Source organism: Neodiprion lecontei, chromosome 1 (assembly GCF_021901455.1).
Source record: "Neodiprion lecontei isolate iyNeoLeco1 chromosome 1, iyNeoLeco1.1, whole genome shotgun sequence".
In the NCBI taxonomy this organism is placed as follows: domain Eukaryota; kingdom Metazoa; phylum Arthropoda; class Insecta; order Hymenoptera; family Diprionidae; genus Neodiprion; species Neodiprion lecontei.
In genome coordinates this window covers 39,187,046-39,209,614 of record NC_060260.1, presented here as the reverse complement: position 1 = coordinate 39,209,614, position 22,569 = coordinate 39,187,046, and the positions used below count along the sequence as shown (strand labels likewise).

The 22,569-nt window shown below is 45.7% G+C and overlaps 1 protein-coding gene across 1 annotated transcript in view; it reads left to right on the top strand.

Moving 5' to 3' along the window:
- Nucleotides 1–9,576: 9,576 nt before the first annotated feature.
- Nucleotides 9,577–22,569, top strand: part of LOC107218622 (protein patched) — a 28,502-nt gene continuing 15,509 nt past the window's right edge. Inside the window, exons 1-2 of the mRNA XM_015656547.2 lie at nt 9,577–10,820; nt 15,291–15,483. Of these exons, the coding sequence (XP_015512033.2) occupies nt 10,599–10,820; nt 15,291–15,483 (415 nt within the window). The 5' untranslated portion in view covers nt 9,577–10,598. The remainder of the gene's footprint in view (nt 10,821–15,290; nt 15,484–22,569) is intronic.

Sequence of the window (22,569 nt, the reverse complement as noted above, 5' to 3'; positions counted from 1 at the left end):
TCCTCTTGAATTTAAAGAGTCTGGCAAGGTCGAGAGAAAGAAGGAAATCGGTGGCCAACCGAATGACGACTTAATTTGAGGTTGTATTTTTGCGGAGAACTACGCTCTCAGAAGTAGGTAGGTAGGTAGATAGGTATAACAATGGTTTTGAAATTTGCTGAGACGAGACGGGACGGGAAGGCCGGCCGACTACGTGACCATGACTGCAGCAGTGCATCACGGTCGTAATACAAAGGCACCTATATATCCAAATTCCGAGAGCACTTGCGGGCTGCGACCGATTGGTCGATCGATCAAACGAAGGAACGGGGAGATCGAGATAAAAGCTTGTCGTTTGAAAAGTTGGCCCCATGGAGCAACCGCAGCGAGACGAGCGGAGAGTCGAGAGCCGCGTCGAACAGAGCGAAGCGGAATGGACCACACGCATCGCGGCGTGTCGGGTCGGAACTCGGTATATACGTAACTCTTTATACGGTGTAGTTCGCCGGGATCACCGACGAAGACGACGCGTCGCTGTGCCAGGGACTGACAAGGACCGAGTCCTACAGGCGAGGACCACCCACGTCGATGGCGCAAAGGCGATATTTAGCAGAAGGCAAATCGGTCCGAGGACCACCCACGCTCGCCTCCGACACCCGCGATTGTATACGTCGACGCACACGCCGACGGACGGGTACGTCCGTACACGAATGCACCATACATAGTTCGTAGTAAACCGTGTATATATCGTATTTTAGCCTGTGGACATAGACAGGGTATAAGAGGGAGTTCATTGTAGTTCCGTTGAACAGCGGCACCTGGTCTGCCCCCGCAAAAGGGTTCCGGGGGAGGGGGGGTGAATTACAGGTGTCGAAATATTTGTTTGGATAATTATACTGGTGGTAAATTAAAGGAAGGTCTTTTACGCGGTAGTTAATGCGGTGTTCTTTGATAGGAGTTCAGGCCGGTATAGTGCGGAGGGTGCGAGGTGTCGACATTTTGGTTTCCTTTTTTTTTTTTTCCTACCTCTCAAGTTACGTCGGACAGAATGCCGGAATGAAAGCACGGAAGCTGTACGTGTAAGCCTGAAACATTACTTTATAAACGCTTTGAAAACCATGCTGTGACCAATTTTATTCTTCGAAGTCGACGGATGGAACCCAGTGTGTAAATTTCTTATTTTACTACCTTTCGAACCGAGTATTAGCGGAGCGCTTGATCATGTTACGCGTAGATTCCTCGACTCCAGGTCACCGCGTATAATAGTTTAAGGCTGTCGATACAAGTCTGTCCGAATCGCCAAAAGCTGAGTGAAAGTCACAGGCCTCTGAGTTCCCGAAAACACGTCGGAAAACACTAAATTGCCTCTTCAATCTCATTGTTTGACCTCATTGAGCTAATTGAGGGGAATATTCTTTGTAACTAATTGACACCCAAGTTACCGTTCCTCCGTGACGTTCCCTCTGTTGAATTTGCTTATAATTTTTCGAAAGAAAATGGTAATAAGCAAGCCAACGACGAACTTGTTTCTCTCTGAACTATAAATTCAATGACACGTTATAGTGAGAAATGTCTCACATAATTGGATCAACTATGTCAATGGCAACAATCTCTTCGTGCAATCAAAGCACGCGACATCCACTACAGAAGGTAGTGAACTCGACTAGGCAGAATGGTAAAGTGAAACATGTGAATAGTAAAAAGAGCCATATTTGCATGGTTGAATAACAAAACAGAAACAATAACAATATTCATAAATCTTACGCATTGCACAGACGATCGAAGACTCGCAACAATACGGGATATAAACGTTTTCCTTCCGCTGCAGTCTTTCTCTGGTGTTACAATCCGGTCGTGATATCAGTGGGTAGAAAGAAGAGTCGAAGTGCGGTAGCGGGCGGCGTGTTTACCCGGGTCGTAGAATGTGCTTCGGCTACCTACGCGCCCCGCAACTAATCGTAAGAGACCGCATGTACAGCACGCGGCACAATGCCATGGAACATACCTGCGCATACGGAGCGTCGTACCGGGATCGACACGCTCTTGATGAGCGTCCGTCGCCCGGATCGAACGAACCGCGCCGCAGGCTCAGAGGCGAGCCGAGGACCACCCAAGAAGGCGCCAGCCGCCAGTCGCCACGGAAGTTGGCAGTCGTCGTGCCAGCCTACGGGTCCGGTATCCGCCGCCTCCGAACGCGAGCGGCAAGTCTCTGGGCTCGCAATCCCGTCAAGCCCTGATACAAGATCGACCTACTTGCGCGAATGATCTGACACGGCCATGACATGGAGCATTGTGCAATTAGTACATTGTGTATCTAGGGCGGAAAGTGAGCGATTGAAACTCGCACGAGCGTATATCGCTTTCCGCCCATGGTGCACACGATAATTTTTTCCACAACTTGTACCGAAAGTTTGCCTTTGAGTGCACCAGAGAAGCGGTACATCGCTTTATTTTGTGCCCGCCAGAATTTTGCGCCCGCTCATTTGTCACCGGTCGGCAAAAAAGCCACTTTGCGCACACTTTACATGCACGAAAAGGCATACTTTCGGGGCAGGTTGGACACAAAATTATTTTCGCACGGTCAAAAGTTTATTATACTATTAGTCGCGCCAAAGATTGAAAGAATCATTCGTGTATCAAGAGGAGGAAGATCGCCAATTTTGTATTCAACAATAATGCAAGTTTCTGTATCGATATTGCACGTTTTGCACCGTTGAACGAAAGCGAGTGATATTATGGTTATCAAAAAATTAAACGCCACAAGTTCGATACCGGAATTCTGATGAATCCTTGCAAGGCTTAAAGCATTTTGAACTTCACGATAGGTGTTCGATAAGATGTAAGATTAACGCGGCGCCGCGGAGGCGGCAACCTTTCACTTTTGCCAGTGTAAACGTGGAGTTGGTTGCAGCTTTCAGGCGCTCAACCATTCGGAGTTCTCCAAGAAAGCAGGGAGTTCATTTTTCTAGAAGCGAAAAATCTTTGCCCCAAAGTTTGACAGCAGTTCAAGGTTTCGAAACCGATCCACTTTTTCAAACTTAAAACACCGTCAATTTTCAAATAAAATTCTATTAAAACTTCGCACACTTTTTCACCACTATATGACAAACGATCCGAGTTCAGATGGATCAAGCATTTTCTCTGGTATCCTGTACGATTCCACATAATTTATCCATAGATGCAGAATCGTGTTTTCTACAATTTGAAAATGACAGTTGCTTTGAAAGTTGATTGAGCTGCCGCTGGCGGTGTTCGATTAGAACGCGAAAAGCTGCGTCAATCTCTCCGCATAATTCGTCGACATGGAGGAGCGTCGAGGCGCATATGAAGGGTGGAGTTACCGGTACGCGTCCGGAGTACGAAGGCACGCGTAATCGTGGATCCACATACGCATTACCGCCGGATGGATCGTGGTTATTACTATTATTACGAGAAGAGCCCGTTTAACGCGATATAGGTGCTGGCGGAGGTGGGTGTCGCCTCCTGGAACCGCGGCCAGGGCTAATGTGGTGCGAGTGAGAGACCACCCACCGCGTGCCCAAGACCACCCAACGCGAGTCTAAAACGCTGTCTCCGGATCGTTCACGGTATACATACACCGGGTCCTAACGTATGAGCTCGTTCACGTGTGTCATAAAATCACACACGTATATTCACAGAGAACGGCTATTGAGCGTCCGCTGCCTGCCTATCCGCCTCTTTCGACTCTCCGATTCACGATGCATGGAAATTAGATAAAACCGCGATATCCGCACTGCCCACGTCATTCGATTATAATCTAGTGACGGTGCTTTCGTTCGACAATTTTTCGCTTACGTGCCGAACGAAACTTAAGCGATGTCAACTAATATGGACCCTGGGAAATACGGTATAGATTATGATACACAATGAGTATCAATTATTGCGGCTCGATGGTCGCTCAATGCAAAATAGTGAATGATATTCATTGAGTAACGAAATCGTTTTAAGCTTCGGGATATTATATGAGTTTGCAATTGTGTCGACAGTATGATTGCTGAAAAATGTTCGTCACTATGTTATAATAACACTCGCAGCTGATTTTCAATCGCTATAAGGCTAGGGCACGCTACTGTTCAGCTGGATTGCGTTTTTTGCAATTTTTTCATCGATATGAACTCTTATTTGCGACCGCGCAAACGCGATGATAATCTAGCTTACCATTCCCGAACGTTTGAAGCGATTTCAACTTAAAGATCCAACATCGCCTTAACAGGCGAGTTCATGAAAATCATAAAGACAGATGCATCTAGTCTTTCCTGTTCTCATTGTTCTCATGACGGAAGACTAAAGAGGACGGAATTTATCGTACGTCCTAGATTACAACATTCTTGATGTGAAGATTTTCAAAACTTCTGTAAATATTGAAATCAAGGTGCGATTACTCCCCACGACGCATTCACTTTGCCTAATCTCAAGAAGATTGCAGTCCCGTAATGGGATAAAGACTGTCTTCAAACGAGCCGTCTTGAAGTCAAAAAACGTTGAAAAAAGGCAACTCACATTTCACCATACACATTTATTCCATTAAATGCTATTACGAGTTACTGTGAGACGGATTGGGTCCGTGATTCTATTCCCGTGAGTGTTTTACACACAAAGAAACACACACGTATATGCACATACTCGCTGATGTATGATTTAAGATGCAGGAGTGTGGAAAGAGTGAGGCCAAGAACGCGAGCCGCTATATCCTGCCTACCTACCTACGCCAGGTAACGGTACTGTCGCAGATAGATCGCGGCAAAGATCAAAGCAAGATATATAGCGTTGGCGAGGAGTTAAGAACGCGTGTGTGCTTAAGAGGCGTATGGCTAACCCGCGATAGTCAGGTAGCATGGTGACCATATCTAATATTGTTAATACATGCGTACGTATAACGCATATCCAATGGATACAACGGATTGTTTATCAACAAACCGGTGAATTGTTACGCAGACAATGACAATAGTAGAATGAGCTACGCGATGTGATTTTGCGCAAGAATGGGCGACGAATTTTTCGAAAAAATTTTACGGTCGTTTTAACTCACGTTTCTAGTCATCTTCCTGCACATTTTTCAGGTTCTTGCTTCACGAAATCCTGTAAAGAGGACAGGTTTTTATTAGTGAAAAGCAGAACCTCATTTAATCAGCCCCGAGTCACTCGACACTTTCAACCCCAACTAAAAGTTCGCAGAAAGTTCTGTGGGTAGTTGGTTCAATAAATGGGATTCTACTGTGTAGCGAAAGGAGCGAATTTCTCTTGCCATTATTCGATTTCTCTTTTTGGGTATTGATAATGGTATCGATGCATTTCGATTTTTATCATTATTGAATTTGAATAAATTTATACGTGGGCGTCGGAGGATATTTTATTTTTATGGCGAGACCCCATAAAAAATGACTTGTGCCGATTACAGGTCGTTCTAGAAAATGATGTACTCGTACAAGATCACAGAATGAATTTCCTTGCACGGTACAAGCTACACCTCGATATATTTTCATATTTATCCTGAAACCCGGAAGCAGGTTTTTCGTTAAAATTGTTACATATGGTACAAGGAATACGGAAGTAATTATGATGCGCCGCAGTTACGTCCACGTAATGTACTGGTTACAGCAGACGGTGTTCAAAGCGTGACTAAGATCCCGTACACCACGAGTAAATCGATTAACAATAGACGTTGTTAACCGCAGTTTTCGAATCACGGCACAACGCCGCTGCATATATCGGGAATCGTCGGTATGTGTACATATGTGCCTGTAATAAAATTATAAAAACGCGCAGCTTACGCGCGCATCTCGCGATCGCTCTTAACGGACGTGCACGTACACAAGAAGGGGAAACTCGACGGGGGTATGGGGGAAATGAAACGCAGTCGGTCCGTCGATCGTGGGTGGTCTTCTTCCCATTTAGGGGTATTCGTCTCTACGCACACGTCGAATCGGTCTATGTAGAAGACGCGCACCGCTTGGCTCGCCGCCCTTCTTCTTCGGTTGCAGCCTCACCTCTTCCTCCTCAACCGCGACGTTCTTGCGCGCCGTTATAACACCGCGGTAGCCGCCATCCTACGTCCGTGTTGCTACAGCACGTTGCCGTATCTACGTCGAACCACATTGACGTTGAACACAACTCGAAACTATTACCGGGGAATAATTACGAATGATGTGGGTACGTGTAATGTTGTACAGGCGAACCCCGACAGCTACTGCAAAAGGCAACTTGTTACGCTCCATGTACTTACATTACTCGTAGACGAATTATTAGGGGGAATAACGGACAGGCCGAATCAGTAATTGCGCGCAAGCAAGGTGAGCGCAGTAATTAAGGGGGCTGCCAGGAGTCGAAGGTCGTCGCGGTTCAATCGAACGGAGTATCTTGGAGAAGAGATTTGGAACCATCTGGGATCGGTTCTCGTCTTGCAAGACCGCTGGTTATAGAGCTCGATACCGAAAGTTAGGAATGACGGGGTGACTTCATTTTCCCAAAGACTCGGAATCGAGAAAAATTCATGGGAGAAAGGGTCTACTACATATCCAAACTGGAGCTCAAGCATAGATCAAAGGAATGTTGGACCTTCGGGTAGAGAAAATCAAACTTGAACTATTTTCTTCTCATGAGCGATAACGAGACTTCAAGTAGTTACTCAGATAAGTTCGGGGAATGTTAGAATTGAGAGAAAAAATGTGGCATTTAGCTACAGAATAGTATACCATAACCTCGAAACAAGTATGAGAATCAGCTAGAAATCTATTACTTATGATGTTTCGTTAAATTATCGAAACCTGTCTGAACCACTACTACACGAGCAGGTTATACGGTTGTGCCAAAATATGATGCAATCTCACTATTCAGGTTATGAAATGCGATTTTTTTACTTTGTCGGTACTCCGACATCCCCTCAAGATGAAGTTGTAGGTTATCTTCCGGGGGCACGTCCGAACTGAGCCAAGGAGTCACGGAGACCGACCAGTCTACTGAGTCAGACGATTCCTCGGCTAGGTTATCGTTAATAACACACGTGTGCTTTGAGCTCTCGTTTGTACAGACAAGTTGATGTATGAGTATATAGGTATGCAATGCATATTGCGACACCTACGTCGATGGAAAATTCATTTTTATTTCTCATGCTATGCGGTGCGGCGCGATTCGTTACGCGTGAATAACACCTCGGCTCCCCTCGCGGTCGTTCAGTCACGATTCAAGGCCCCCCGCGCTCCGACAGCGTCCAGCCCCCAGCATCTACCTGGGCCGGTGGAATCGACTTGGGAATGTCCCTCCTGAGGAGTAAACATCCGACTGAAATCTGCCATGTTTGTTACATGCAGAAAAACGTACGGTGAAAGTTTGGGTACTGATTAGTGAACTGCACCGTGATGAGAATTGATTTTATCAGTATTTGTAGATATTAATTATAGGAAGTGGAAGATAATGGAGTCCATCCTCGTTCTACGATTCTTCTGCACTCTGTGTCCTTTCATATCGTACAGTTTATTGCGTAAGCCCATTGCGAATTTGCCCAAATATCAGGTTTCGAAAGTAAAACTTATTGTTAGTTTATTTTACGCGATACGTGTAAGGAAAAATGAGAGCGCTTAATTTGTTTTTCAAATTCAATTATTTTGAAATCTTGAAAGGTAATCACGTGAAACTGGACTTAATCTGGTTTGCAAAATATATTTATTCTTCGAAACATGCGATAAGATTGAACTGTTTTTCAGTTGTTGACGTTGATTTCTCTGGAAAGGTTTTAAAAATAGTGCCAATTAGTGTATCTTCCAATGTACCGAATGACGCCTATTGGGTTTTTTCCGCATTTAATTGTCCGCAACGACGAGCGCTTTTATTTTGATCAAATTCAATTTCTTTGAAATGTAGAAACGTTGTTATCACGTCGAACTCGACCTAATCTGGTCTGCGTTTATTTCGTTCTTCTCATTATCCGATAAGATTTAAGTATTTTTTAGTTGTGACGTGAGTTCTCCCCAAACGGTTAAAAAGTATGAATTACCCTTGAAATTTTGTTTCAAATCTAATTGTCAACAACAATGCATCGAATGTAAAATTATTTAAGAAAAGAAGTAGCAAAACTGTTGGACCAGAGTTTAAAAATACTCAAACATCCATTATATAGGAGTAAAAGTTTTCAGCTAGTAAGATAAACGTTGACATGCGTGAAAATAGATCACGCGTGTTTTTTAACGGATTTCACGGTAAAGTGCCAGAGCAGTGAACTCAAGCAAGATTGGTGTAAAAATCCGACCCTGCGCGCAGCATATTCTGTACCAAATCAAATTTAAGCCCTGAAAAGTGTCATTCTGTGTGGCCGAGACCGATCGGGACAACCCGGTGATGCGCACTGAGCGTGAGTAGATATTATAGCCTGAAATTTCCACATAAGCATAACGAGGGAAGAGGATGCTTTCAACGGTGATTCACCGAGCCAGAGGTGCGACTCGAGCACGCATAGAGTGCAGTTTTTCAACTCTAAGTGATAGGGTATCACACAGGCGCATAGGCAACACCCGAATTCGACTTAGACACGACGGTAGTGCGCACGCACACGTCCAAGGCTGGGATCCGGCGCGTGCGTGCGTGCGTGCGTACGTTGGTACCCTGCACGAACGCGCGCGCGCTCGCAAGTGTGTAATGTTTTTGCTCGAGGGGAAATGGTACCGCGTGTGTGGTCCGAATTTCCCCTCACCCCGTCCTCTCCTCTACGTTCGGGCACCCCGCCGCGCCGCGCGCACCGAGCGCCAGCCGCCGCCACTGTGACCAGCGCATATTGCGCTCAAAGCGCTGAGCGTTGCCTGGCAACCGGTGACGCCGCGTTCAGTTTGGACCAATCGGAAAACACCCGATTCGATCTCGGCTACGCTCGGTTGAACTCGACTCTGACGTCACTGGTGTCCCAGGTACGTAACTAGCCATTCGTGAATGCGGAACACTTGTGAATACTTTTTATCCCTCTTTTTCTGTTTTTTTTTTTTTCTCGTCTGGCAATTTTGGTACCCGAAGATGTAGGTATAATATACCACTTCTTATTGGTCCAAAATTTTCAATGTGACTGCAAATGGACCAAAGTCACGTGAATTCTTTTAGCCACTTGGTGTGTAATTTCGTCTTCTGGTTAAAATTAATTAACTTGAAATTACCACTTCGTACGTACAGGATGATAAAAAATGTGAAAGTGCAGAATCAAGAAATTTTCTATTTCGGAGTAAATTATACCATCGGCATAAATTGCGGAAGTAACTGGACGTCTTTTGAAAATTGCCGGGAAAAAAACAATATTCTCTTTACACAGATCGAAATACTATATCGTCCATCTCGCTGAATGATCCGAGTACCCACGGTGCCCTTTGATAGTTGTACCGGTCCTGCTGACGAGCGCGAGAAAGATGCAGCGTTGTTGGAGAGGGAAGGAACCGGGAGAAAGGGAGCGGGAGGGATGATGCGGCATGGCTGCCGGCTGGCAGGGGCGAGAGGTGAGGGGAATAAGTGATAGAGCGAGAGCGATAGAGAGGTAGGGATAGCGGAAAAGAGAGGGACTGCGACTCGGGGGCCAGAAGAGAAATGTGGGACTGTGAGTCGGTTAGTACGGACTTGGACCGTTCGAAGTGCCGGTCGCGGTTAAGTTAGCGAGAGAAGAAGGAGTACAAGGCTTGGTTCGCAGCGCTTGCCGAATAGTCGTCTGCGAGGATCGGTGCAGTGACAGTAGAACAACAATAGCCGCAACGACTGAACGATAGTTTGAAATTGAAACCAGAACCGCCAATATCAGCGTGATAGTAATGAGCAGAAGTTGAAAGAGGAAAGGAAAAAGAAAAACAAAAGATTAAACGAACACGTTTTAGATCGTTACGCGCAAGCTACACGCGATACGCACCCAGCATTCGTTCTCGAAGCCTCGTCCTCGATCCAGAAAAAAGAAGATCAAACCGAGTAAGGTGCTAACCGTAGGGGTTATACGAGTTACGAATGAGGAATGAAAGCGCGAGGCTTAACGAAGAGTGCAACCTTATACCAGGAACGCGAATTGTCTATTCCTCGCGGTAGACGCGCGGCGTGAAATCGTCGCCGATCGTCTCGTGTATCAAACCGGCCTCCGTCTGACGAACTCCAGCGTAGTAAATACTCCCGTAAAAGGGGAAGGACGGAAGGAAGGAAGGAACGAAAGAGGGGAGAAACGAGAAACGAGGCGGTGCTGACTCGGGTTGACGGCATCGAAATCAGGAGCAGGGGACCGGGCCCAGTCTGTGTTTACCGACCAAGTTTCGCGGGTCCCAAACGTGACGGAGTGCGTGCGTCGATCGTCAGTGTGAGGATTCGAGCAGTTTGCAGTTTTACACTTGAATATATGTATATTCGGTGGTGCGACTGATCGCACGTAAAATTGTGCGCGAGTGTTTGACAGGGTTGTAGGGGCAGGAGGCGGCTTCAAGCTGCGGTAGTTCTCCGACAGTTAGTTTGACGCCCATTTATTAAATCCGGGTGACGGATATGACGAGGATTTTTTTTCCCGCATTTAGTCGGGGCCCGGAGAGCCGGAAGTAGGTTACTGTGAAACGCGGATAAACCGGGAGCGAGTTTTCGAGAGGGCAGATGCGTTGCAGACCATGGTCGCTCCGTCCGGTCCAACGGGGATCCTAGCGGACCACCCTTCCGGTTCTGAACGGTTACACGGGCCCGCGCCGTCCCAAACCGACCGCGAAACAGACCTTGACCAACCCTCCTCGAATGCGAGGTACACCGGAAGTACCAGACACAGGCACGAAACCGACCTTTACGTCAGGCCCAGCTGGACCGATGCCGCGATCGCTTTGGATCAGCTCGAGAAGGTAAGAAGATGGAGAAGAAATTTTGATATTTCAGAACCGTGAAACTCTAGGGTATCTGATTAGTTTTACTCTCGATGGTCCTCTCAAAAGTATCTCCGAAACCAAACATGCAATCCTGATTCAATCGTGCGAGGAGATTCTGTTGTTCAAGTTTGCACTAAAAATTCAGCGGAGCGGAAATCGGAACTTTGAAACGGGCCCGAATATAACTGTACATTCCACTTTGAAAACTCAACGGGCAGCACGAATCATAATACTGCTCCTCCTTCTCCACCTCGTCGTCCGTGACCTAAGTCAATTTCAATCGCAGACCAGCGTAGAGGTTTCCCAGACCTTTTCAAAAGCTTTTACGGGTCTTTCGAAATCGTGATACCTTACCACACGGATTGGTATGCACCCAGCGAAAATTCATGGCCTTTTACATAAAGACTTCTTTGTGATATGAGACTCATTCACATTTTTTCCTTCACTTGGTTTACTCTTCTTTTCTTCTTGTTATTCTCTAAATTTACTTTCAAACTGATATATAGGAAGAACTATATCACGATTTCCTGAAATTGTGTTATATCTACATTATAAGTAGCAGTATTTGTCCGACAGTCGAGGATTATGCCTGACTCTTTCCGTACGACATAGTTGACGCTACACGGAGAATCGAAAAATGAGTCCATTGCAACTGGGAAGGGTCAGCCCTCGACCTCTAGCACCAGCTTTCTCGCCATTCTCCTCTCTCGATCTTCAGCTCTCTCGACTTCCTGGTTCTGCATAACCAGCAGCGCCCCCCACGGCTCAGAGCGTTAGCTGAAAGATGGAATCATAATTTTCGTGATAAGCAATTGTTCTGCATACTGGACTGTACCAACCATGATTACGATAGTACAAATACAGACAATTAAATTGGGATATAAAAAAATCTCCTGATATCCTTTCCCGCCATATCCATATGTATATTCATCATAGTTTAATCTACAAAGAGATAAAAGCTCGGGTAAAAGCAAGCTTCCAAACGAACAACGACGCAATTGGCATCGTTATATGCTAACCCATCAGAAAACGGCGAACCGTTTATAACCTGATTTAATGCTCCTCGCGTATGTGTAATAATAACGCCTTGCAGTTTACGAACTTGATTAACTGTCGCACCTTTATAGGTAAACTATACTTATACCAATGTCTCCATGCGCAAGCACAACCACGTGGTTACGCGTAACGTGGCCAAGAGAAAGTACTTACATAGTATGCGTCATACGTAAAGTATAAAAGCACGATTTATGAACATGTTTGAATATATTGACGCGATGCGCAATCGCGGTTTAACTACATAAACCATGTACGTACGTATGCGCATGGTATATGTACATATGGTTCACGCATGTGTAAAGAGACGGACGTAGTACCTACATACGGATACTCTGGTATAGAATGGTCGCACTTGTCAGTTGCATCCCGTACCGTCCGGTCCCACCGAGCGTCACCTTCGTCTTCGTCTTCAGCTCTCACGTCGCGTCGCGTCGCGTCGCATCGTCTTCGGAGTCCTGAATGTGCAGCGCGTAAGATTAAAGGTGCCGCCATCGTGTGCGGCATACATACACTATAGTATATAAGTACTAATAATATATACGAAGAATCCCACTAGCCGTTCCCTCCTACGGTCATCAAGAGTCTCTGCGCATGTGCCACGTAATCTGTTATCGATTACCGACCTAACGAGATAGGAAAAAAATCTTTTAAGAAACTAGCATTTGCGCAATGTAACATTTTTGGTCAATTTGCGATAAAATTTAATGGTATCTAACAAGTCGGTTTAGAAAAAAGTCTTCCTTTTATTTTAGCTTGTTTTTAGTTTCAGACAAATGACAACGTTTGAACAAGGGTTGTCAATAAAATATTGAATTGTTTCCAAACCGTAAATTCTTATCACAAATTTTGGAGAACGCTGTATTACAGTGGTCATTTCTCGAATTTGAAACATCTATATACCTACTGCAAAGTACGGCGGATTGTGCGACAAGCATTCCGAAGAGCGCATCTGTACATTGGCATCTAGCTGCTAGCTGCCCGGTACCCATCAGGCATGGTCTTTCTCCGAATCGCCCTTGCTTGGGGCCCGGAAAGAAAACGCCGCGGTAGCGGTAGCCGGTGATTCCTTTGATCTTGACGAGGGGATACACGCCCCTCGTCCCTGTTGCCCATAGCTCGTGAACGAATGTCTTCATTTTCGACTTTCGTTGATCCGTGGGTCCTCTGGTGGCGGCGGGAAATTCTCCCGTCGCTTTCTCCACACTCCACACTCGACACTGTAGGGCTTGTTTGGAGTCTGGTGTAGGCGTCAGTCTCCTCGTTATAGGTACGCCGCTATTTATACGTGCCCGTATGCGTGTGTCAAGTACTTCCACACAACACTCGCTTGACGATATCAGCTGTTACGTCCGTTAAAGGGCGCGAAAGTAATGCCTGAGAGAGAACTGCAGACACGTTACGACAGCTGAAAATTCCCAAGACCCTGGAGACTTTGGGTATTTTTATTCGACTCGTCTAGTCCCTGTAGCAAGGTCGTTATCACACCAGTTTTTCCAATTCGAAATTTATCCGGATCGCACAACTGACAGTTCGCAAAACATCATCACCGCGACAAAGTGATTTCTGCAGTAGATCGTGATAAGACTTGAAAGTGTATCACAACTTGCAAATTGTAAAAATCTTGTTTCATTTTCGGCCCTAAAGACCTCTATGCTTCGAAATCCTGAGTACACCCGGTCATCGTGAAATATGTTTCATACCTACGGTCGGTACGAAAAGCTGGATCTAGCGCAGGTGCAAAGAAGCAAGAAGCTCGAGGCCCGGGGCTTGTGGTGGTGGGAGAGGTGCAGATTCCTCGCGTCGATATGTGTACATACCTACCTGTGCCCGACACAGGCGCATAACGCGGGGTACAATACGCGTGTTATACCAAGGTGAGGCAAAGGTGCACTGCGGCACACGGATGACGATATTGGAGTGTATGTATCGCTGTTCGTTCCTTCGTCTCCGTCCTTGGTGGTCCTTGCGGGAATTGAAGCGAGAGTCGAGGAGACGCGCAGAGAATAGGGTTGGTGGTTGCGTGTGGTCCAGGAGGGATATTGTCAAAGTGACCCGGGTACCTTGGGCCGGTCCGGGGTCCCAGTGTGGCGCAACGTTGCCGGTTATATCCAACTCCTGCACACCTTTTCTTCCTCCGGGCGAGTAGATCGGCGGTCCCTGGATGTTCGGAGAGTAGAGGTATCCACTTCTATAATGTTGAAGATTGATCCTAGCGCGAGCCTCAGGGCGTGCAGGATTCGAAACAAAGCTTCTCTTCTCATCGGTTCGCTCAGCGGTAACGGAGGCGTGAGGCCTCGATAAGTATAACTCCTCGTCCGAGATGAGAAAGTCCTGAATTAATAGCAACGACGGTACCATGGACCCGGAATGGGACATGTGACCCTACAGTCGGAAACCGTTTCAGCGGTTTTTCATCATTTTCATCGTCATTCCCCGTGTAGAGAGCACTCGAAATCAGTAAGCTTAAAATGAACGCAACATGCTTGAAGGCACACATCAGGCGATGCACTGGGAGAATAAATATTATCCGAAATTGTGCGAGCATCTCGATGCTATCTTAATTTAGGATGGTCCAGCAGCCTACGGATGATCCTCCTACTCACTTACACTTGTGTCTGACTGCGTGTGCGACTGCAGTGTTATGCAAGCCAGCCATACACGGCACACCGGCCTGAGGAGTGCGTTATACCTCGCCTTGGGATATTAGTAAGCCACGGTTAGCACCTGCCCTCCTCTTCCTTCGCTTTTCTGTGTGCCCCGTGTCCATGTGTGTGTGTGTGTGTGTGTGTCAAAGTGTAGGTACATACGTCGTTTCTCGAAAATATGTTGCCGCCCTCCGTTTTGCCTTAATATCATTTTATCCCCTCCTCAGGCCACGAGTCCGGGTCTATCGTAAATTATTCATCGCATAGCCGACGATCCTCGATAAATATCCTGAAATTTGACTTGCATGTTCTGAAAAATTCTCAGAACTCTATTCGTATAACGTTGCATACCTACTCATTTCTCAAATTCACATCTGGTTCTTTCTGTCTCTCACATACCTGTAGCTTTGTTTTCTGTCACAGATTTTCTGTTGTTGTATTATTCTCTGTTCGTTTCTTGACATCGGTGGAAAAATGTTGCCAATTGTTTCTAATCTTAAACACGGAAGTTATCAACTTTGGTTTGCATGTAAATTTACAATATAAACAAACGAAACTACCTAAACAGAGAATAAAATTCAACTAGTCTAGTCTAGGTCTAGTGGAGTAAGGCTCCGGTCAAACATCTCTAGATACCAGGTTCGATTCCTGGCTCCGTCGTTAATTTTTCGAAATCACCAGTTTTTCAAATTTATATCTCCAATAAAATTTAACCTTGTATTCTTTTTTTATGGTTACTTTTCAGGGGAAGGCGGAGGGTCAAAGGTCGGCCGTGTGGATTCGAGCGCTCCTTCAGGATCAGCTGAGCCAGCTGGGATACTTCCTGCAGAGGCACGCAGGGAAGGTGCTTTTTGTCGCGATACTGGCTCTAGCGACCTTCTGCGTTGCTCTAAAGTCGGTCCAAGTTCACAGCCGGGTAGACCAACTATGGGTACAGGGTAAGTGCATGGCACAGATGTTATCATTGTTGTATTCACGGTTTTCGATACCAGTCGCGAGTGTTATAAAAAAGGAAACACGAACTTTCATCAAACAGTCCAAACAACGTACTCGTGATCGTATGGAACGGTTTGAAAAATCTTGACGAAGCGATGAACAGACATTGACGAAGGTTTTTTTCCTGACGCAGATCGTGAATAGATACCAGTTTATAAATAATGATGGAAAAACACCCGATGTAAAAGATTGGCCCAATTTCCGAAGAATCCCTTGGCTATTATTATGTGTATATATATATATATATATATATATATATACAGATGTGTGGGTATACGAAATTTATAGAGAAAAATCATCTCTTCGTGTACCCCTGCAGTAATTTTGCCACCGGATGATGATATTATAAAGTAGTGTGTAATATCGAGAAACGTCGGCGAGTTGCGTGTTTCGAGAGCGATCGTAAGAGGTTCTAATGGCGGCTGTCAGTCAGTCAGCGGATGACCGTCTCGGGCAAGTTCTTCTTCTTCATCTTCCGCGCACGTCTCGCGCCGTTCCTATTCCTGTCCGGCTTTACGAAGTCGGTCCGTCCGTCGGTCCAACCGACCAACCGACCGACCGCGGAGCAACTCGAGCAAAACGATATCGCTCTCGCGACTTCGTTTCTTACTCGTAGCTACAGTACATTAGCCGCGTGTTGGGTGGGCCCCCTATATTTACCCGGGCACCACCATTCTTCTCTGGCATGATTTTCGCCGCGTATTGTTGGCGGGTATAAGAGGCACAAGTTCCAGGGTACCTACAACACTGCACAACTACTTCGGCGTTGTGTAATTTGTCCACAAATAACGGGAAATTATTTTGCGTTTAAGGTGCAGGCAAGAGGTTGTTACCCTCCCATCACCTCAACCGCTTATCCAGCCTTCAAAACCGGCACGAAGCTTTTTTGATATCCGTAGGTTTGTTCACGACTGTATACGCAGCTGTGGAACCAATCCGCGATTTCACAAAATTCTCTCTGATCGTTTGACATTCTTGAAACGCCGTTGAAGCATCGGATACCGATAACCTTACCCACAAGTCCAAACTAACTTTGGTCCAACGAATGTTGAATCGGTAATAAATAAACCAGGATAAAGTGAACCTCGATTCTCTTTTGATGTCGAAATTGGTAGCCTGTCGCGTCGCCGACAGTTGCAGACAAGGTCCAGATGCAATACGTGCTGCACGCAGCTTGGATCGCTTCTCCTATATAGCCTCTCATACCGGATATCCGTGAGGCAAAGATTGAACGATAGGTGCGGGCATCCAGTTATGGGTTACAGTACCTTCTCCCCGATAGTCTACGGGTCTACTTATTGTAATTTATACCTCCAGTGTAGAGAAGGAGTGAACTCCAAGGATTCCAAGAAAACTTATATAGCAAGATGCAGCAACGAACTGGTAGTAGCCGGTATGCCATAACCGGAAACTGTTTAAGAAGGTCTGAAGGGTGTTCTCGCATGCGCGATATCCTCCGAATAACGTCGATCGAAAATTTCGCCAAGTTGGTCAGGTCAGGCCTTGCACTAATTTATTTTGTTCTTTCTAAAACGAAATCGAAGCGGGGCCCAAGGAAACGCACTGACTGCGGGGTGAACGACGTTGAGTGGATGCAGTCCGGTTTCGAAAACATTGAGATGTCAACGACACGACACGGCGCTGCACGGATGGATGATATCTCTCCCGGAGTAGAGTGCTGCATCCGCATATGCGAGTCAAGGCTCCGAGTTCTTCGAAAAGTGTGAACGAACCGCAATGAAGTTACTGGAGTTACTCGAGCTCTCAGGAATTGGCCAACTTTCGAACAAAGTTGGCAAGATGACAAAAGCCACGATATGCAGAATGGGGTTGGTCCTTCAAAAACGACACGATGACGAACCTTACGGGGTCAGTGGGACTTGTGATGAAACATGAAAATCCTGTATCTGTTCCGATCGTATCATCGTCTGCCGTGGTGTAAGAGGATACGCATACCAGAGCATTGAATTGTATGCTTAGTTTGAGCGTAGGTACGGATTTGAGACGCGGTATAAGATAATATGATACAGGATCATCTCGAAGAAAGCTCTGAGACACCCTCGGAGATGATTCATCCGGTTTAGCCCGCTTCACAGCTGTAAAATATGTCGGAATGTAGGCATGGAGGCCCTGCAACGAATGCGCACGCACACCTACAGATATTGTATTATAGTCCCGCTGCAGTCTGAACTTAGTAAGGGACAAGTATCACTCATTCCAGCGTGTCAAGTTCCTTGGAGTGTCAGAGTTCGGGTACATATTGCTAGAATAATCACTTATATTGAGGAATTTACGGTATCACGGCTATAATAATAATAGATAGAAAAAAATCGGTAGGTCATTTTGTGTCAGAATATGTAATTTTCATCAAAAAGTACGTCCATCCACAATGAGCGAAGTAAAATTAAATCATTCAATTGGTTATTTTTTCAAAAATTTAGGATTCATGAAGGTCAAAAGAGAAATGTATTATATACTTACATTTTCACATCGAGCACCAATGCTCTTCGCTTCACCAAAATCACACTGGAATATTCAAACAGTGGAATTCGACCGCATGGCACCTTGGATTCCTCTATTTATAAATCCATGCACATAGATGTATATAAATACTTTGTACACGGATAAGCGTGTCATAGATCCGCAACCTTGCGGAAGCATAATCATTCCGCATTTCGTTGTCTTCGTAATACGACAAGTAACGGTTTATTGAGGATCACCGCTTCAGCCGTGATCGTCGCGGCTGCGAATTTCGTCGCGAAAGTGAGAGCTACTGATCAAAGCGCGAGCAACGCGAACGCGAATTACACGAAAGTAAAAGTGATCTTGGTAGATTATACACATTCAAGGTTCGCAATTTTATTTAACCTCACGACCCGCTCGATTATCGATTGAATTGGTGACCCGAAACATGCTCTCGATGGTAGTTGTAATAATATTTAATTACTATCGTCATTGTTATCAAACAATGATATTCTAAATGTGTAGTGTAATACAGTATGTATACTCATTTTGGCTTAATTAGGTACACTAAACAATGATTAAAAACCTCGCTGTGATGAGAAATGGAAGTTGGAAAAGAAGATTATTACAGACCTTTGGACGTTAATTTTCAAAAGAGTAGTAACAATTTAAACAAATAATAAAACGACTAGGAAATCTTAGATTTATAATATTCTTCGATTAGTTCGCAACTTTCGCCTGACGTTGCAATGAAAGGAGAAAATTCAACGGATGGGTTTACATTCCACGAATACCCCAATGGGGCTTAGAAGATTTGAAACCCCTTCAAGAGTCAATATATTCCATATTTTCCACTTCTCTAGCGTAGAGTGTTGAAATCTGACTTGAATATCCGTCTCGCGTGACGAGGCGAATTTCGCACTCCGAACGAGTCAGGAAAGTGGAAATGAGGAGTAATCAGACACCCGCTACATTGACTTTGGTCAAATATGAGCGTCGCTCGGTCCCGAGGACCGGGGCCACGGAGGACGAAGGAAGAAGGCACGACGGCGCATGCGGGTCGACTGCTTACATCTTCATTAGGCCCCCATGCCTTTGAGCGCATTTGAGCGAGAGGTTCCGACGAGGATGAAAGAGAGCCTCGGGCCCAGACGGAGAGACCGGAGACGAAGACGGAGAGCGTCCGAGGACCCACCGGGAGGGAATCCGTTGTTGTTGTTATTGTTGCTGTTGTTGTTGTTGCGCCGATGAGCGAGCGGACAGACAGACGGACCACGGGACCAACGAACGCGGCTGTTCCAACAGAGGATCTCATCCCCTCGAAAGAGCACCCCGGGAGCCCGAGGAAGCAAGTATCCAGGCTCGAATCTTTTTTATTGCGCATCTTACGCGAACACCGCTCGATCAACGATTGGCAAAAGTGAGATCCGAGGTACCCTTGGTAATCGACACGCGTAGGTGAGGCCCGGTACTTCTTTCCTAGTCGACCTTACCGACGCGGTATGATCAACAACTAGATCCTCGGTGCTGCGCGGACGTTTTAACACCTATGAATCGGAGTCTTGGATTAAAAACCGAGGATCCCCGAAGCCCGGTGTCTTGGTTTCTCACTTTTCGGGGAACCGAGGAGTAGGCCTCGTACCTCCTTCTGCTTCTTCTTTTTCTTTCTTCCTTCTACCTCCCTGCCGACATTCCGACGGGGTACGGAAAGCTTCGAAATGAAAACCACTGAACTGGACGGGGCTCGGTTCCGGTGAATGGTCTCCGTGGGTGGCCCGCGGCCAGCGTCGGGGGTCTGCCTCTCCCCTGCCCGCCGGACCGTCGCCCCGCCGTCGCTCTCTCACTCTCTCTCTCTTCCTTTCCGTCTCTCTTTTCGTCTCGCTCGACGCGACGCCGCGTTGTGGTTGTAGGTACCGCATCTCCGTCCTCGGCCCCCGTCATCGTCATCGTCGTTTCAGCCAAGTCCGTACGAACCACCATTGCGGATGATCCGTGCTTGCGCGCATTCGTTCGACGCTGCGGAAACCGCGGCTTATCCCATTCCTTACTAGATGGTGTTTTGCGTACGACGTTCGATAGCGGCGACGCGTGCGCTCCGCAACTTTGCGTGTAACGTAAACGTCGTACTACGTCGGCCGATTCTCCCGATCGACGACCGGTAGTCCGAATAACAGCAAGACGGCTTCGATTTTCCTTCTCTCTGCTACTAACCGTCCCGCGGGCATCGGTCCGCAAGATATACTCTGGACACACGTGTTCTTGGCGATCGTGACGCGGAAGAAATCACGATGTGGAATTTGCATGTTTTCGATCACATTTTATTACAGATCGTTAATTGCGAATTTATTTTTTTTACCGTCGATGCGTTTAAGGACAGCGCATGTATTTATGTTCGATAAACTCTGCGAATCTTTTTATATGTAATGTTTTGTCTAGCACATTCTGCTTGATACTGTACATAATACACTGTCAAGGACTAGTATTAGTTACATGATATTTCTAGAGTTTCTTTCGATTGATTGCCATCTCATATTCATTTATTTACTGTATATATTTACGTTCACAGTACTCTTCGTATTAAAGGAGTTCTGTAATTGATAATTTGATTAAGTATACGATATTTCCTGTACGTCTCTGCAATAAAGTGTACAAAAAAAAAATATGAAGCTCTCGCGAAGCATCGACAGTTTTTAAAATTGCACCTTATCGAAATATCGCATAAAAAAAAAAAAAAAAAATACGTATCCGCGCAGGCGCAATCGTCAAATTCAAGCTTTCGAGACTTAGCGTGCGGTTGAAAAACTTAATTTCACAAATTTTTGCGCAAACAAGAAAAGCAAGAAAAATAATTTACGATCTTCCGTTACTCAAAAATTGGCAAATTCATCATCGGCGTACGGGTTCATAGCCAAGAATCTAAATGGCGAACAACTTTACACACCTTCGTCGTACAAAATTCAGAAACGGAAATTAAAGTACGTGAAAAGCGATAAAATCGGGACCATAGGGGGTCTGAGGGTTAAACGTGGAAAACGGTTCGGAATTGATCCTGGCGACGCGCTTCGTGCTGGACCGCCAAGCGGTCAATGGCGCGCGGCGTGGCCGCGACCTCCCGCGCGACGCCCCCTCCCCCCACCCCGCCATCCACCTCCATTCATCTAGACACCCCCTCCCTTAACCTCCCCCCACCCCCCTCCGCCACCCTTCCCCGTCATCTCGCTGCCGTCTCTTCCGCTGCCCGTCTACGCGCAGAGCGCCGCGGCCACGTTCCTTCACCTACCTATTAGCGGCATGCATGCACAAGCTGCAGCAGTTGCCGGTCTGCCGCAATCTTAGAACGATGAAAAATCGACAAGGACCACGGCATTGCGGCAAGGGATGAAAAAATCGTAAATGGTAATTGGGGTGGGTGGAAATTTTTCGAGAAACAACAACGATTGTTAATATTGTTGTTAATTTTTTTGCTGGTGTTATACCGTCAACGATAAACAATTCGGAAAAGAGAACGAAAAGATAGTTGATGAAAAAATCGTGGAAATGTTATTTGGAATTTAATGAAGAAAGAAAAAAAGTAAGATGCTACGAAGAAGTGAACGGGAAAAGTTATCGATTGACTTACAGTGACTACGATAATTTTATTATTTACAAGTAATCGCTGTTATTTCCGTTGTTTTCGAAATGATGGGAAATTTCGATAATGTTGAGATTTTTATACTTTGCAAAAAAATTCAGGGATCCAATCTCGACTTTGATCTTGTTCCTCAAAATGTATACAATCAGTTGTAATGAAAAGTTGAATGAAGATCGACCGGTGGAACAAATTTCGTAAAAATTGGTCCATTCGCACTCGCCACCCGCAACATGTCCGTCGTACTTACAGTACAACTAGGAATCGGGGAAAGCTGGGAACGACCCAAAGAACGGCGGCTCCGGTACCCTCTGGGTGGCCCAGGGGCCCTAGGGGCCCAACAACCACAAGAACCAAAAGCCAGACAAACGTCCCTTTACGACATATCGCGTACAATATAGGTTCAAACATATACCGTACGGTTATTACTGATGATTTGAAGAAAATAAAGGGTATATGCCGTACCACCTAAGCCCGATGCCTCGCGGCAGAAAAGGTCATTTTTGCTGGTACACCCATTCAATGCGGGTTCAATTATTGTTTTTGGAATTATAAAAGCGGTTAATTTCGTATAATTATCGCTGGAAAAAACCTGAAATTTTGATGTTGAACCGGATATTCGAATCAAATAATATCGATTTATCAGTAAAATTGAAGACTTAGAAGGACATTAAATTCGAAGACCAAAAAAAAAAAAATCGTTACGAGTTTTAACCTCATTTGCAGTCGATACGTAAAAGTTGTTTTTGATGTTAATGCACATGAAAAGACGAAACAGCAGAAGAGTCAACAATGTGTTTCTTCTACCTACGACTATATGATACGTATAAAATTTTTACAAATATCCTATTATTTTTAACGAAGGGAAAACCCCCGAAGTATTATAAAAATGGTGATTTACCCAGTCTCAGTTATCCTCTGCAGACAATTTGCAATA